Source organism: Manacus vitellinus, unplaced genomic scaffold (genome assembly GCF_001715985.3).
Source record: "Manacus vitellinus isolate BGI_N305 unplaced genomic scaffold, ASM171598v3 scaffold_12_pilon, whole genome shotgun sequence".
NCBI lineage: Eukaryota > Metazoa > Chordata > Aves > Passeriformes > Pipridae > Manacus > Manacus vitellinus.
Genome location: NW_021938949.1, coordinates 10,594,221 through 10,609,248, shown reverse-complemented (window position 1 = coordinate 10,609,248; position 15,028 = coordinate 10,594,221). Strand labels below are relative to the sequence as shown.

Here is a 15,028-nt window from a genome sequence, read left to right as displayed (position 1 = left end):
AACTCATACTCTTTTCTAATGTCATCTTTGAGTTCAATATCCTCTAAAAACTTGTTAGCAACCATTTCCAAAGCATCTGTAGGCCAGGTTTGGAACCAGTCAATGGTGCAGCAGTTTATCAGTGAAGGGAACATCCGTAATCGATTCCGAAATGCATCTCCAATAGGACTCATGGCTACAAAAATAAAATCATGGTTGTTACCTGAATCTGTTTGCAGTTAAGAAGCAGAAAAAAAAACCCAAACCTAAATAAAAACATTCTAAGAAAAAACATACTGAATACACACCTAAAACAATATGCAAATTTTTCTTCACCCTTTCAATAAAGAAACTGTACATAGCAAGGGGAGTGGCTTCAATCTTCCTGTTCTCCATCCTTGCTGCACCTTGCATTTTCTCAACAATTTCAGCCTTCTCATCTGCTGCAAAGATATTGGGCACATCACCAGTGTTTAAAAGCATGTTGATATCTTCCACAAACGATTCATCCTTTATTTGATTATCACAGAACAAAAAGGACACGTTGGTGTTTCCAACACCTGCTTTCAGCATGACTTGTTTAATGTCATCTTTCCATTCATTGACTCCGTAGGACTTGGTGATTTCAATCTGAAAGAGCTCAAAGGAATTCATGAAGGTGGCCAGCTTGGTCGCGCTCTGCCGGCCGCTCCCGCCAACCCCCACCAACAGCAGGTGCCCATTGTCCTGCTTCAATACCCTGCATATCCTGGAGATATGCTCAATAGCAAACTTGAACATGACCAAGGACATTGGTGCTTTGCTGACATTGTTGTATTCCTCCAGGTAGTATTCCATCACGCTTGTCAGCTGCTTTAAGTCTGTGATTTCATCATATACTTTTACACTACTGCTGGGCTTTAAATAGTCTCCAAAGAACAGGCTGCGAATATTATCATCAGTGACTTTTCCAGTAGGTGAGAGATGGCTCAGCACCTAGGGAACAGACAAGAATCAACAGATAATTCTATCTGTTAGAGAATTATTTTCCTTGAAGTCATAATAATCTTTATCTGTATAGTACTGCTACTGTGGAAAGCACTGTTTTCCACTATTCTAGTTACTACCCTAGTCTGGGAAAGAATACTGTAGGTTGACATGCAAGTTTCCACATATGCACACCTCACAGAGAGCTACTGCTGTCAAATACAGGACAAGTTCCCAAAAGGCTTCTCAGAAATGTACCCACTACATTCATTGCCTTATTCAAATAATTAACTTCAGTAAAAGCACAGATAAAAGCTGTGCAAGACATTTATTCCATTCCAGTTGGTCCTCTGTACCAACACAGAATACTTTTGAAGTTATGAATCATTTTGATAAGAAGTCATTTGTATTAACTTGACTAAGAACATGTATAATACTCAGTGCTGAATAGGAGATGGTCCACACTTTTTAAATGCACTGTTTGAAATAATTCAAAATGTCTCCAATACTAATTTAATCTCAATGTCTAAGTATTTCTGAAAAGGTATCAGTCTCATTCTCGGTCCCAGCACATTACCCAAAAATACCTTATTAAAGTTCTGCTTGAAGCTATTTAATGTTGTATCTTGTACCATCTGAAAGAATACCTTCCTGTCATCCTCATCAACTAAGCGATCATAGAAAACTCTGTAAACCTCATGAATCCAAAGTCTGATCAGTTTGTCTCCATCCTGAAAACGTAAATATGAGAAAACAGGTAAATATAGCTCAGGCAGGATTTGTTCAAAAAGAAAAGGTTAGAAATGTCCATCTGGACCCTGCTATACCTTGTACTAAACTCAGTGGGAATCTTTCAATTCCAAGCCATTCAGCACATGGCTCAGCATCTGCCAACCTAACTGGATTCCTCACCTAGTTACCATCTCATCCTTCCTGCCAACACAAACTGGGACTCTTATGTCAAGGCTTTTTTCTCTACTGTATCAAATCTCCCCATTCTTCCAAGATATGGCTCGTGAGCTCTAACTCAATCCCTTCTCAAAACTCCTCCTGGCTAAGATTTCTCCTGAATAGCTTGTGGCTGTTTTGTTCTGTTTCTGCACCAAAGACATTCCCCCAGCAGAAATAAAAATTTTAATACTCTTTTAACCTGACATTTTTCTGGAAATGGATGAAAAAAGTAGAAGGGTGAAAATCATACACATCTATTAGTATTCATTTGTAGTTTGTGACAACAGACAAACTCAGGGCTAAATTATTTAGTCTTGTTCATGATAAGCTTGCCATTGTGAAAAGGAGATACTGAGTCTTTTCCCACTTTGTGTATTAAGTTTGCAAGTTCAGGAGAGGGGACTGTCTACCTTGATGTACAGGTTTTAACAGGAGGACCTTGGACCTCTGGGTCCAACTGTAATACATTAAAGAATATTAACGAAACAACAGCTCTCTCCCTCAGAGATGGACAGAAAATATATAACAAGGTATTCAGGGACTATTTGGATTTTAAAACTTGTAACCCTATTAAAATCATAGTTCATGTATTTTGAGATATTTACTTATTGAGATATTTACTTATATATTTACTATTATAAAAATAATTTATTTTTTTCCATTGCTCTCTTTTATTTTAACATAATTAAACTACAACTTACTTGCAGATGAGTGTGTGGACAGAGTAAAACTCCTTTAATAACCCTGGAAAAATCCCGCAGATTAAAGACATAGTGGGATTTTGAAGGAGTTGGGAGAAAATTATCAACTGCCATTTTATAAATCACTGACGTCGCCTGGACCATCATCTTACCCAGCCTTAAGAAGGAAAAGAGGTACAATTTTAACTTCTGCAGATAAATCACAGGACAAAAGATGACAAAGGTGATACAGGAAACAGATCACATTACTTCAGAAATGAAGAGTCAAAGCCTTTGCTGAAGTGCCAGTCAGTGACTGCAGTAAAAATCTTGGTTAATATGTCATCGTTGAAAGAGCAGATCGACACAATATTCAAGTGCCGAGTGAAGCGTCCTGTAACACAACAGAAGGATGCAGAGAGATTTAAAATGTCCAAATATTTTCCCACCTCGCTCCACCAACAACATTTGAAGCTGGCTCCAGCCACATGATTTTGTTTCCAGCAAATTTCTGCCCCAGCAGTGATGCAGAAGAAATATAAACATGTTTCTGTTCTATATCAGTATTTCACTTTGAATAAGTGTTTTGCATATGTAAAACATGCATCTTCATTGCAAGGCCTCTATTAAACAAATTTCAGCTCACTTCAGCCCTCTTGACTGTGATTGTGACAGAATAAAACTTTACAAAATCATGTACCTTGTTATTGGCTTTCACCTAAAAAGAATCAGTTTATACATTAGTAGATTTTACAAATTTAGCTGTATCAGAACAGTTATTTTCATAAAGCCTTCTCAGAGCATATACAGTTATACCTACATCAGTGTTTATATAAAGCAAAGTAGCCTGAAGTGCCCTATAGCAGTGTAGGTGCAGCTACATTAGGGCTTTTATTTACATAGTTTTTTCATTAGAAAATATAACTTTCCTTACGGTGCTGTGTCAGGAATGATGGCCTTGCAGGTAACATGCTTGTTAATTAAATGCAGGCAGCCTATCTTAGCAGCAGGAGATACAGTTTCAGAAGAGAATTGCAAGAAGATGTGTTCCCTCTCTTTGCCAAGAAATAGAAATCACGGTTTAATCATCATTCACAGTTTAATCAACACTAAAAACATTGTGTCTAATGTTGATTAAGGTACTGCTGGAAAAGGCACAGGTTTGAACTTGAACTCCATTTGGAATGACCCAGCCAGTGAATGTATCTGTAGGTCCAGCAGTCACAGATAAATGTAGAATTTGTCATCAGCAAAACTGAACCTCTTAACTTCAATGAACTAGATAACCACTTTCCACAGTAAGGTATTTCCTACCTGTAATATCATTCCTGCCTCCCCCAGGTGGACCCATGGCTGTAACAAGGAGCACATCTATGATACTAATCTGGGATGCATCTTTCTTGTCATACCAGTGACCATGATCAATCAATTGTCTGAGAAGCTCAATAGCTGGCTGGGCTCCATACACTTCCTTTTCAGGCATGTTTAGGTCATCTATGGAGAACATGGACATTGAATAAAAAAAGTCTCAGTGTTTAGGAATTTAGTTTTCTTCGAAGAAGGAAAAATAACTGAACTAGAGGTAGAAAAAGGCTGTATGTTGTTATTCTTGCTTCCCATTAAACTAACCAGAATCAAATGCCATTATACCTCAAGGCATAATTAGGGGTGATGGCTCAACTTAGTGTGGTTGGTGATTTTGTTTTATTTCATGTCATGTCTCACTGAAACTCTAAGAACTACTCTGAAGACAACCACCACTTGAACCTCTTGGCAGGGGACAGTGCTAATCCTTCAGTGATCCTTGGGGGTCCCTTCCAACTCAGGAAATTCTAGGATTATGATCCTTTGGGTGCCTGAAAAAAGCCAAAGAGCACTGAAGCAATCCAAATTTAGTAGTCTCAATGAACCACTTCCTTTGCCAAAAGCCAGAATTAAAATGATTAGAAAAAAAACCCTGAAAAAATGTCTTACCCACAAATATTACAGCTTCTTTCCCTGCAGGAGGTCCAAATACTCCTTTTTTTCTTCTGTCCAGCTTGGACATAATAATATCCTGGGTTTGGCTAGCAGAGGTTCTTGCAGAGAAGTTGATGAAACTTGGGATGTATTTTTCCTTTGGAAGTTTTAGTAGAAAATTGTTTGTTATAGCTGTTTTTCCAGTGCCAGTGGGACCCACAAAAAGCAAAGGCACACTGTGTTCCACATATGTTTTAAGAAAAAACATTTGTCTGGCAGTTTCTATTGTTGGAATGGTCAGCTCAGATACCTGTTACCCAGGAAAGTAAAACAGCACATGAAAACCAAACATCTGATACCTCAATCAACAGGAATATTTGCAAGCAAATCCAGGAATCCTGTAGCACAAATGCATTTTTTAAAAATTCTGTTCTCTGAAAACCTAGGCTATAACAGTAGATAGTGTGGGGTTCTAGTAGATAGTATGGCCCTACTTCTTGTTCAGGGCTTATTCAGTAAGTAGCAAAACTACCTATGGTTCACAGACATTATATAAGACTGGAAGGAGAACTGCAGAGTAAAGTATGGCTTAGTTCTGCTCCTCTACTCTCACTACTGCTCTCCATATCCCAAAGAAGCAATAAGTCTCTTTGCTTGCTGTCTCTAAGTAACTCATACTATAATATCATGAGATCAACCACAGAAAACAAAAAAAGAAGGAATGGAAATTCAGGTTTTGGCTTTTTCCCCACCATAGTTTCCCCAATGTCAGATGCTATTAGAAAACAAAGCAGAACCAAAATTTTAACCATTAGGCAACCTCAGGGCTCCACATGCACCTGCAGTGCTGAACTTTCAGTATCAGTGTTACCAGAATTCAGACATAGCTGTGAAAAGGAGCCTACAGAGATTAATGAAATGTTGCAGAAATATCATTAAACAGCCTAATATAATAGGATCAGACCTTGCTAAGCTAGTTGATTATACCTCTAAATCATTTAGTCAAATAATTATTTTCTATTATAAAGATACTAATGTGAACCTTAGCCCCAGGAGAGATGACTTGCTCTTCTTTTGTGATGTACTCCGTCCACATGTGCCACTGCCCACTGCCATGCTTGTGAAAATAGAAGTCATAAACATTCCCTGTTAATTGAAAAACACAACATAGGAAAACTCACTGATTAAATAACAGACTTCAGTTATTTTAGTGTGAGATGTCCAACACTGTGAGATAACAGAAGCTTTCTACTACACAAGATAGACCCCCCTTTACCCCCCACCTCACCCCCCCACTGCCATTACCATCACCAAATTATTTTAGGTCAGATGCAGCAACACTGTTTGAGTACAACAGGAGGCATATGCTACTCCTGGTTAAAAGAGCCAGGAAAGAGCATCCAACTGTGCAGCCAAGGCTTGGCAGATGGTGGCTCTGCTGCAGACTTAACATCTGCCAGGCACTCTATTCTCCCTTAAAGTGACAAGTTTTCTTAGTGCTTTATAAAAGGCCAGGCAAGTACAGTTATGAAGAAGCACCTTTTTCTGGGAAGATATTGTTTTTGGTAAGCTTCACACTTTTAGGGCGTGGGTTTTCCTCATTCATTCCCATTAGCAAGTTGCGGTAAAATGAATCAAATTTTTTTCTGCTGTCTGCATCAATGATCCCACCAACTGTCCACACCAAAGCAAAAAGGAAAAGGCTCTGCAGCCACAAGGTGATTTGCTGACTAGACATGACTTCCTGCTCCTCTTCCTCAGATCCATGTATTTCATCTGAAACACATATTTTGGATTTTAGTTAAATGCCAGTAATAATCATAAATCCCAATGCAATATACATTTTTGCAAAAGTATTCTGAGATAAAGTTAGAGAATTGTCTTCAGTGGTACAAAGTCAATCTACAAAGTGAGGATCTTGTCTGTGTAAAATACTGTTTACAAATAAAAATAAAGTTAGAAGAAAAAATATTTATAAGAGGTCCTAACTCTCTTCTTCCAATCCCAGCAAACAGCAAGCAAAACATATGGAATATCAGTTTTGTAATGACATCAGTTTCCAAATGTGAAAGCTCTGTATGCTGGTCAAAGAACTGTTACTAATACTGATCATCGAGATCACTGAGTGTGTTCTATGAACTCAACAATAAAGAATTCTTTTGGTATTTCCTTGCATCTGATAACCTGCATTTTATCACAGGATATGGCAGGGAAAAAAAGAAAAATCGAAATAAAAAGAAAAAGGTTCAGGGTACTTACCAAGCAGACAAGTATAGAGTTTCATCAAGCTGTAACTCAGATGAATAGAGGATGTTTGTACAATGGCTTTGCAACGATGGTAAACAAAATCTAAACAGGGCTGGACTAGCCACATAAACAAGTCATCGACCTACCAGGAGAAAAGGAGATGGATGTATAACAATTCAGGATTTACCACATTTCCCATTGTCCCTCAATTCACTCTCAATTAAAAATAAGGCATCAGAAATTCTCCAGGTTGGCAGAGAGAAGATCAAGAAAGGACTTGTGTGAAGCAGTAGTGAAATGTTTTATAAAGTCACACCATCCTTATTTGATGGTGACAACAAGTTGCATCTACCCAGTTACTAATCCAGACAGCAGAGCAGAAGCTCAGCCCAGGGAGATCCCTGCTTTGCTTAGAAAACTGTCCATATAGAGCTCTTCAAGTCTTGGTACTTCTTTTGATCGTAATTTCCTGCAAAACCTCAACAAGAGTCTTGTCAAATCACATGAATAAGCCTTCTACAGCTCCAATCCTAGTATTATTCCAATTCTTTTACTAGACTTTGATGCCAAGTAATAGGAATTTTAAATTTTGATTAAAAGCTGATTCTCACCAAAACCTATTTTATTTGCATTTACACTGAAGACATACAATACACAACACAAAGAGCTCTCATTTATGCAAGCAATGAGGTGATAAAAGCTGTTAATGACAATAATAAAAAAGTTCTGACTCTGTATGCCTGCCTTCAAGTAGGCAAACTGTGAATGTCACCCTATAGTCAATCTTCCAAACTAGACCCATGTGAAAAATGAAGTCTCGCACCAGCGCTCGGTGTTCTTCCTGCAGGTTTGGAGGCAGAGTTTTCAGGTAGGAATCCTTCAGTGGCTTCCAACCTAACTGTTGTGGGTCCATATAGATCATACCACACCTGGAAAGAACAAACATCTTTGATATAGGAATATATGTGCAAGGTGGGACAGTTCAAGCTGGGATGCTTTCACATTACCTGCTGACGGTTGCTGGAGATGCCTGCTCTAAGTCCGCTGGCTCGAAGATTAAACTCATTTGTGAATTCATCTGAATTATTTCACCACTCATTAAGCATAGCTAGAAGAAGAGCATCACATAAACATGGTCTAGTCATGTCATTGCCGATCAACCCAGTCGAAGCAATGTCTGTCATAAAATCACTGAACATTCTACTTAGTGTCACTCCTCATGCAATCATTTGTATTCTCACAATACACGATATTTTCTGACCTTGTCTCAACTTTTCCATGTGTTACTGTAAGGCTTGCAGAGACACAGAAAACAATGCTCTATCTTTAAATAACTCTGCAAGAAAAAGCCATTATGACCCATAGCTTTTTTAAAATTCATTTGTTCACTAGGTAATTTAAGCAAGTTCAGTTTTCAGTCACAGAACTGAGTTCATGCATTTCAGTTTCCTAAAAGGGTCAAAAAAAGAGCCTCACTGAGCAATCTCATTTCAATAAAGAAGGAGTAAGACAAGGCTTCTAGGGAGAAGTAACAGGTTAATATCATCTAATACCTTCCAAACCCACTCATACCATTAGGAAAATAAAGAGATGTTTTTAAGCACATCAGCCTTTCCCGAGTCCCACGTGTCCTTTGACTAACGTAGTAACAATATTGCTACTACCAAAATAAAGCATGTTTCTTCAAGGACGAGGTTATGGGCAAAAATTAGGCTACCTTTTTATTATCATCCAGCACAGTGTTCATGTTCTCTATCCAAACTGCATCCACTGGGCCATCAAAAATAATCCACTTGCGATCGTCTGTGGTAGAAGATGCTTGTTCCCTGAAGGCCTTTGCAAGAACTCCATCTGACCACTCGTGACTGACAGGATCAAAACTGCCATACAGCTGTCCCATAGTAATGGCTTTGGGATTAATAACTTTGTATTCAACAGCAAATTCATCCATGCATTTTGCTGTGTAAAAAGACAAATAGATGAGCTCGAGAATCTGACAGGTTAGCTTCATTCAACAACTGGAGTACAGAACAAGATGATTCCTGAGGATCCTACTTTAGCTGCTCAAGGCAAAATCCCCCAGACATCTGGCAGTAAATAAGGAATTCCATTACTTGTACAAGGGAAGTAAGAAGTCCTCTGTACAAAAACACGTGAAAAAATGAAAAAGCAGAGCAGCATAGACTTCATATATTTATGGGAGCTTCTTACAATCTCCCTATCAGAGCTAGTTTTTTCAAGAGTATTACGGACAAATACAATGTATAACAAAATTCAGAAAAGCATAAACACATTAGTATGGCTAATGTTCCAGTAGATGGAGACAAAAATACTTTTGGACAAATATACCAGCCAAAACCAGTTAAACAAATAGAAATTTTGCAGTCAAAAAAGCAGAATACAGGACAATTAACAACCTCGGCATATCTCAGCAAAGGAAAAATATTAGCCATAGAATGAACTTAATAAGAATTTGGGGGCTGAACAATGTTACCTGCACACAAATCTGCCAGGGCTCCAGCCAGCACTTTGTATGAAGAGGTCTTCCCACTCATAGGATCTCCAACAATCATGAAACCATGGCGCACCAGCATCATTTCATAGACCTGTGTCAGGGGCGAGACATCAGCTCTTTAGCACAGCACAAAACAAGCATCATGTGTATGAAAACAGAGGTCTCTCTTCTGCATTCAGATGTGACAGGACAAAATATCAGTCAAAGATCTGCACTCTGTTGGCTGACCAAATCCTTAATTCCAATCAGAGGGCAGTCATATTTGCATGGCAATTCTCACAGATATAATTTAAGAAGTCATTTACCCCCAACATCCTGCCTTTCTCCTTACTAAATGTTATCCCTCAGCTGTTACAACATCACTGTACAGGGTCAGTGCACTACCCAGACACTGCAGATCACAGCCCAGCAAAAGCCTGAAGTGGAAACCAATGGCTACCAATAAATCTGACACAAATGGATTGAAACTCCAGCTCTGAGGATTTGTCATAGGATTGGTCCCACAGAGGCTGACTTTGGACTGCAAGAGTAGTAACTTCTTCTGTCACCCCACAAGATCTTGTCTAAGCTCAAGTCGAAGCCTTGACAAAACACCTTCAAACAGACCTGTAATAAGAACCCCTAAGAAGATTATTTTCTAATCTCAGGTTAAGGTTGATATTTTCTGGTTTAGCTTAAATTCCTAATCAATTAGTACTACCCCTATCTAAAAGAAAGATATAGCACGGTTTGCAAAGCAGCATAAGGCAAATCTGAACAAAAGCCACAAAGTCTGAACTGCTGTTGGAGAGGCCACTCATGACCCTGACCCAGACCACACATTTTTACCCTTCCATCACCCTGTCACTAGGCTGCACTACTCACAAGGAAAAAAAGTTAAAGGTCACCAATACCATATGGGAGAGAGTGGGAACACAGAGCTGGAGGTGAAGCATAAGCAAAGGGAGAAATGTCACCTCTTTCAAGACTTCTCAAGGACACTGTGAACGGAACTGGGAACAAAGCCTGACTCTCAGTCCCATTCTGTTCACTAGGCTACACTGCCTCAGTCAGCAACAGATTCAGTTCAATTTTCTATCCTGAACCACAAGACCTACAATGTGGCTGCACATATGAGCTCTTTCACAGGCTGGTTAAATTACAGAATCACTATGAGCAAATCAGGCTTTTATTCCGTGATTTTCACTCAGTAAAAATACCCCATTTATAATATTCCATTAACTGATATTGGAAACTATTAGGTATTCATTCATGACACAGACAGGAAATGAAGAGTGTTTCTGCTCTCATGCTTTTCTTCCCTAGAAGTATGAGAAAATAAACCTGAATAATTTTTCCAATAAACCATGGAACTGGTTGAAGATTCATCTTCTCAATATTTTTAGTTAGTGCCTTGATAAATAGGTCATAGTCTGGTGTAGGAAGAACCACTCCAGGAAACAGGTCAGATATGATACCCTGTTAAGGAAAGACAAAATAGAACACTACTTAAACACAGGCTAGAAAAAGGGAAAATTCCCAGAGCATAAAAATCTACAAGTAAAACAAGAGTCATACAGAAAACAGGAGCTTGAAAGCAAATGTCCTCAGCTGGATAAAACTAACTTCCAGGCAAACTGCAGCCATGGAAGTTTTCTGTATGCATGAAACAGAAACCAGTGCCTGCATTTTTCATAAACACACTGATATTGTAAAAAGGAGTTTGTCCCCAGAAGTATTTCAGGATAAGGATGTGAAAGTTGTTGAAAGAATTTCAGTGATTAAGTAGAAGGGTATGTGTTGCAAAATATCAGAGCAGTGACTGTGTGTGCTTCTACCCTAGCTTTTAGTCTTTAATATTGATTGTTTTGTAGCTTAACATAGTCTTTATTTTCTATTAAAGCAGCATGCAAACAGAAGCTTCATAATTTTTATTCTGACTTCAAATTTCTAATCGAGCTTAATTTAATTGTGCACATCTCTTGCAGCACAAAGTCAGAATACAAACTTCAAAGAATAATTTCTACAAATGAAACAGCACAAGGTGACTTTTAGCAAGATATCTTCTAAAACATTCCATAGAATAATTTAAAAGGCACCACTGAAAGTTTGCTTCTCAAAATAATCCTAACAGAACCAAAGAGTTCATTCAAATCAGTGGACTGAAAACTGACACTAATATGGCATCATCTAGATCAAAATGTTTCAAAAGAAGATAATGATCTGTTTCTCTAGGTTCTTTTAATGGATCTCATTAAAAAACCTCAAACACACTGGCCTGATAGGTTACCTGAAACAATGGCACGTCCTGTGACAAGAACTTGGCCAAATTAACATCCATCAAAGCCCGAAGTAACAACACACTTTCATTTTCAGTTGGGTACTTCAGCTTTAGGTTTCCTGCTGCTGTCAGGACAGATTTGACTGCACGCATCCCATAGTCGTAGTGGTGCTGGGATGACAGCTGCTCCGAGCACAGACGGTACGTGGCAACAATTTTCTGGGCAAGACTGTGGATATTAAAACACAACATGTAAAAGACAAATATCTCACCATGCAAGGAAAATCCTTAACATACACAAAGTAACTGCAGTGATGATAAGACGTATCAGCTGACAAGATGGCCCAAAACACCTGGGAAGGAAGATTATGCCACGGTAGAAAATCTGTGTGCCATTTAGGAATTCTGTTTGATATTATGTTTCATTTTCCAAAAGATCCTGTGTAGAAGTGCATATCTGTCAACATGAGGTGGTAAATAGGAATTGATGATAAAGCAGGAGACTGAAAAGTACTTTCTGGAGACACAGAACACGGACAGCCTTCCAGAATTATATGCCTCAAACACACATATATGCCTTAGAGAGGAATGAGGTATATCAGACTCAACTGAGATGGAAAATTCAGCATGTCTTACCTCTTAGAGTCCAGAAATCCCATTGAATAAAGGGAAATTTCACCAATCAAAGCATAATCTGGAACCATCATGGCAACTGTTCGGAACAGTGCCTGTAAGGAAAAAAGATAGCACCTTTTGACTATGAAATATGGCAATAAATTGTGTCAGTTTTGTAGGAATATTCCAGATCATATGGTGTCATGCTCAGCAGAAGAAGCAAGAGAGGGGATGCTTTTCTTCCCAAGTAACCATTAGACACATCAGTGTATTATTCTATTGCTGACTTTTCTTATTACAACAGACTAGAAGTTGCAAATTCTCTTTAATTTCTACAAGAAATCAGGATTTCAGATTTACCTTCAGATTATCAGGCAACTCTGCCCGTCCAGCATACCCAGGATTCATCGTGATAAACACAGCACACGTAGGATTAAGAGAGAGCTCTGTCCCTTCAAAGATGAATTTTTTGAGTTTGCGAATAATAGCTTGCTGGATGCTAAGGATTTGTTGGGCAACTACAGATAATACTTCAACCTAATACAGACAGAACAGATTGGAAAACATAAGACACTTGGAGACAATACAAAATGGCTTTGTTTATATCTTTTGATGGCTATCTTTGCATTCCTCCAGGTGAAAATCACCCTGTGTCTGATAACTGAGCCGAAATATTAGCTGCCTATTGAAGGCATCCTCTGAAAGTTAGTGCCACCATTCTCTATTCAACAACACACACAGATCAACAGAGACTTCTAAAAGCCTCCACAGGGAATTGCCATGTGCCTGTGTAGACATCTAAGTTAGTTGGACAGGAACTCCCTCTGGAGGCCTCTAAAAGCACTTCCCTTCAATTCAAATGACATAGTTTAGGCTCTTCAGAAAGACTGATTCATTCAATGCCTCGAATTGAGGGTAAGGAATGGGTAAGGCTGCCCAGTGTCAATCCTCAGTGTTTTAAAGTATCAGGGTAACAGAATATAACACATCAGGGTAACAGAAAAGGAATGCTAACACTTGAATTCAGTAGAAAACAAGCTACAGCAGAAAAATGGAAAAATTAAGGAGTTAAGAATGCTAATACAAAATAGAATTTAATGAAATTTCCACATTTACTAGCATATAGTTAAATCAAACTCCATCAAAATAACAACAAAACTTATCCAAAGTCATTAGTGACCAAATTAAACAAACTCAAAAAGATCGGAGCAAGATCAAGGAGGGATTTAGATGTGTCTGTTTACACAGCTAGTTAACCAGGTCACTCAGCTAGTGCCACTCAGCTAGTCACCACAGGAAGCCCTCCACTGGGATTTGAACATAGACAAATGCAACCCCACAGTTGTAGCTTGATTTCTCAAGAAGACAAGAACAGTTCTTTCCCAACAAATGAGTGTCACATACAAGAGAAAAAAATGTACAGGAACAACTTTTTTCAGCTAAATTAACCCAGAATAAAAGACTGCTGCAACACAGCACAGGTAGGCATGTGCTCCTAGAGCAGGCAGCTGAGTGCCTATTTCTGTGTCACTGATTATCAAAACAAAGAGGCTTCACCACAAGTAAAAGTAGAAAGTCGGCAATAATGCTGTCATGCCTAAATCTAGAACTTCTTGTGTCTTAAATTAAAGCTTTCTCCTTTTATTTGTCTGAGTTAGAACATTACCTCTATTCTATTGAACTCATCAAAGCAGGCCCATGCACCAGCTTGTGCCAGTCCCTTGAAGAATTTGCCCATTGCCTTGTAATCAAGACCATCGGAGCAATTAAAGACAACACACTACAACAGAAACACACAGAGAACATTTCTCAGTATTGACATAAAGTCCACCACAAAATTCTTAGCATATAAAATGGGAAGGGATTATTGTTGCTAATTTTGGATTACAAGACCAGGATGCCATATAGACACAGCCCTAAATGTTTGCTTCTTACCAACTATTTCTGTGAATAGAGAATCACAGAATCATTAGGTTGGAAAAGACCTTTAAGATCTTCAAGTCCAACCATAAATGAACAGCTACAAAACAAGCAGTACTTATTAAAGAATAGCATTTCAAGAAATATCTACATAGCAAGAAAAAAGGGGGTTTAAGTACCTGCTTAGCTAGTGCTTTTGCTAGATCTTTTGTTGTTTCTGTTTTGCCAGTTCCAGCAGGCCCTTCTGGAGCACCACCAAGATTTAATTTCAAGGCACCCATTAATGTCCTACATTATCAAGAACATAGGCATTAGAAATAGTAAGCTTTAGATTGTTTCTGAACAGATTGATAAGTATTTTCCCTTGAAAAGAATTTACTTGTTTCTCTAGTGACTTTGCAGCTTATCCTGAAAAACCAGTATTGTTCTCCTAAGTGATTCCCCATTGTGGATGCTTACATTTACCCACTTGGCCTAAAAGGAATGTCAAAGCTTTTATAACATTCACCTTGTATATCCTCAATTACACAAGAAAATGCACAGTGCCATGAGCAAAATGCCAGAGTCTGCAAAAACACATTTTCCTCAAGTGGTACTTGAACTGGCAAGAACTTCAGGCTGACTTTATAAATTAAGTCAATCTTTAGAAATGGGTGAGAAAGCATAAAGGTTGTTTCAAAAACCTAGAAATGGTATTGCTCTCCAAGAGAACTTCTAAAATGAGATCCCTGTTAACACTGCAGTGATCTGATTATTTTACAAAACACTCATTCAAAGGCTTTGACCTGTGTCTCTAGGGCTCACCAGAAGTGAAATACCAAATGCCCTTGAATATTTCAACCTTGAGAATGAAGTGTTTTCATGTCAACCTCTTGCAAGCCAGTGGAGGAACAGGAAGCTAACTGCATTCAAACATCTGTGAAGGGCTCTGTAATT

The 15,028-nt window shown here is 38.5% G+C and overlaps 1 protein-coding gene across 1 annotated transcript in view; it reads right to left on the bottom strand.

Moving 5' to 3' along the window:
- Positions 1–15,028, bottom strand: part of DNAH3 (dynein axonemal heavy chain 3) — a 50,327-nt gene that overhangs the window by 14,026 nt on the left and 21,273 nt on the right. The window contains exons 28-47 of the mRNA XM_018067365.2: positions 14,272–14,380; positions 13,839–13,952; positions 12,533–12,709; positions 12,194–12,285; positions 11,567–11,786; positions 10,621–10,755; positions 9,277–9,388; positions 8,500–8,741; positions 7,790–7,890; positions 7,606–7,711; positions 6,795–6,924; positions 6,075–6,311; positions 5,578–5,681; positions 4,551–4,845; positions 3,891–4,070; positions 2,847–2,970; positions 2,598–2,754; positions 1,533–1,676; positions 288–954; positions 10–175 (exon numbers count right to left, since the gene is read on the bottom strand). Of these exons, the coding sequence (XP_017922854.2) occupies positions 10–175; positions 288–954; positions 1,533–1,676; positions 2,598–2,754; positions 2,847–2,970; positions 3,891–4,070; positions 4,551–4,845; positions 5,578–5,681; positions 6,075–6,311; positions 6,795–6,924; positions 7,606–7,711; positions 7,790–7,890; positions 8,500–8,741; positions 9,277–9,388; positions 10,621–10,755; positions 11,567–11,786; positions 12,194–12,285; positions 12,533–12,709; positions 13,839–13,952; positions 14,272–14,380 (3,612 nt within the window). The remainder of the gene's footprint in view (positions 1–9; positions 176–287; positions 955–1,532; positions 1,677–2,597; positions 2,755–2,846; positions 2,971–3,890; positions 4,071–4,550; positions 4,846–5,577; positions 5,682–6,074; positions 6,312–6,794; positions 6,925–7,605; positions 7,712–7,789; positions 7,891–8,499; positions 8,742–9,276; positions 9,389–10,620; positions 10,756–11,566; positions 11,787–12,193; positions 12,286–12,532; positions 12,710–13,838; positions 13,953–14,271; positions 14,381–15,028) is intronic.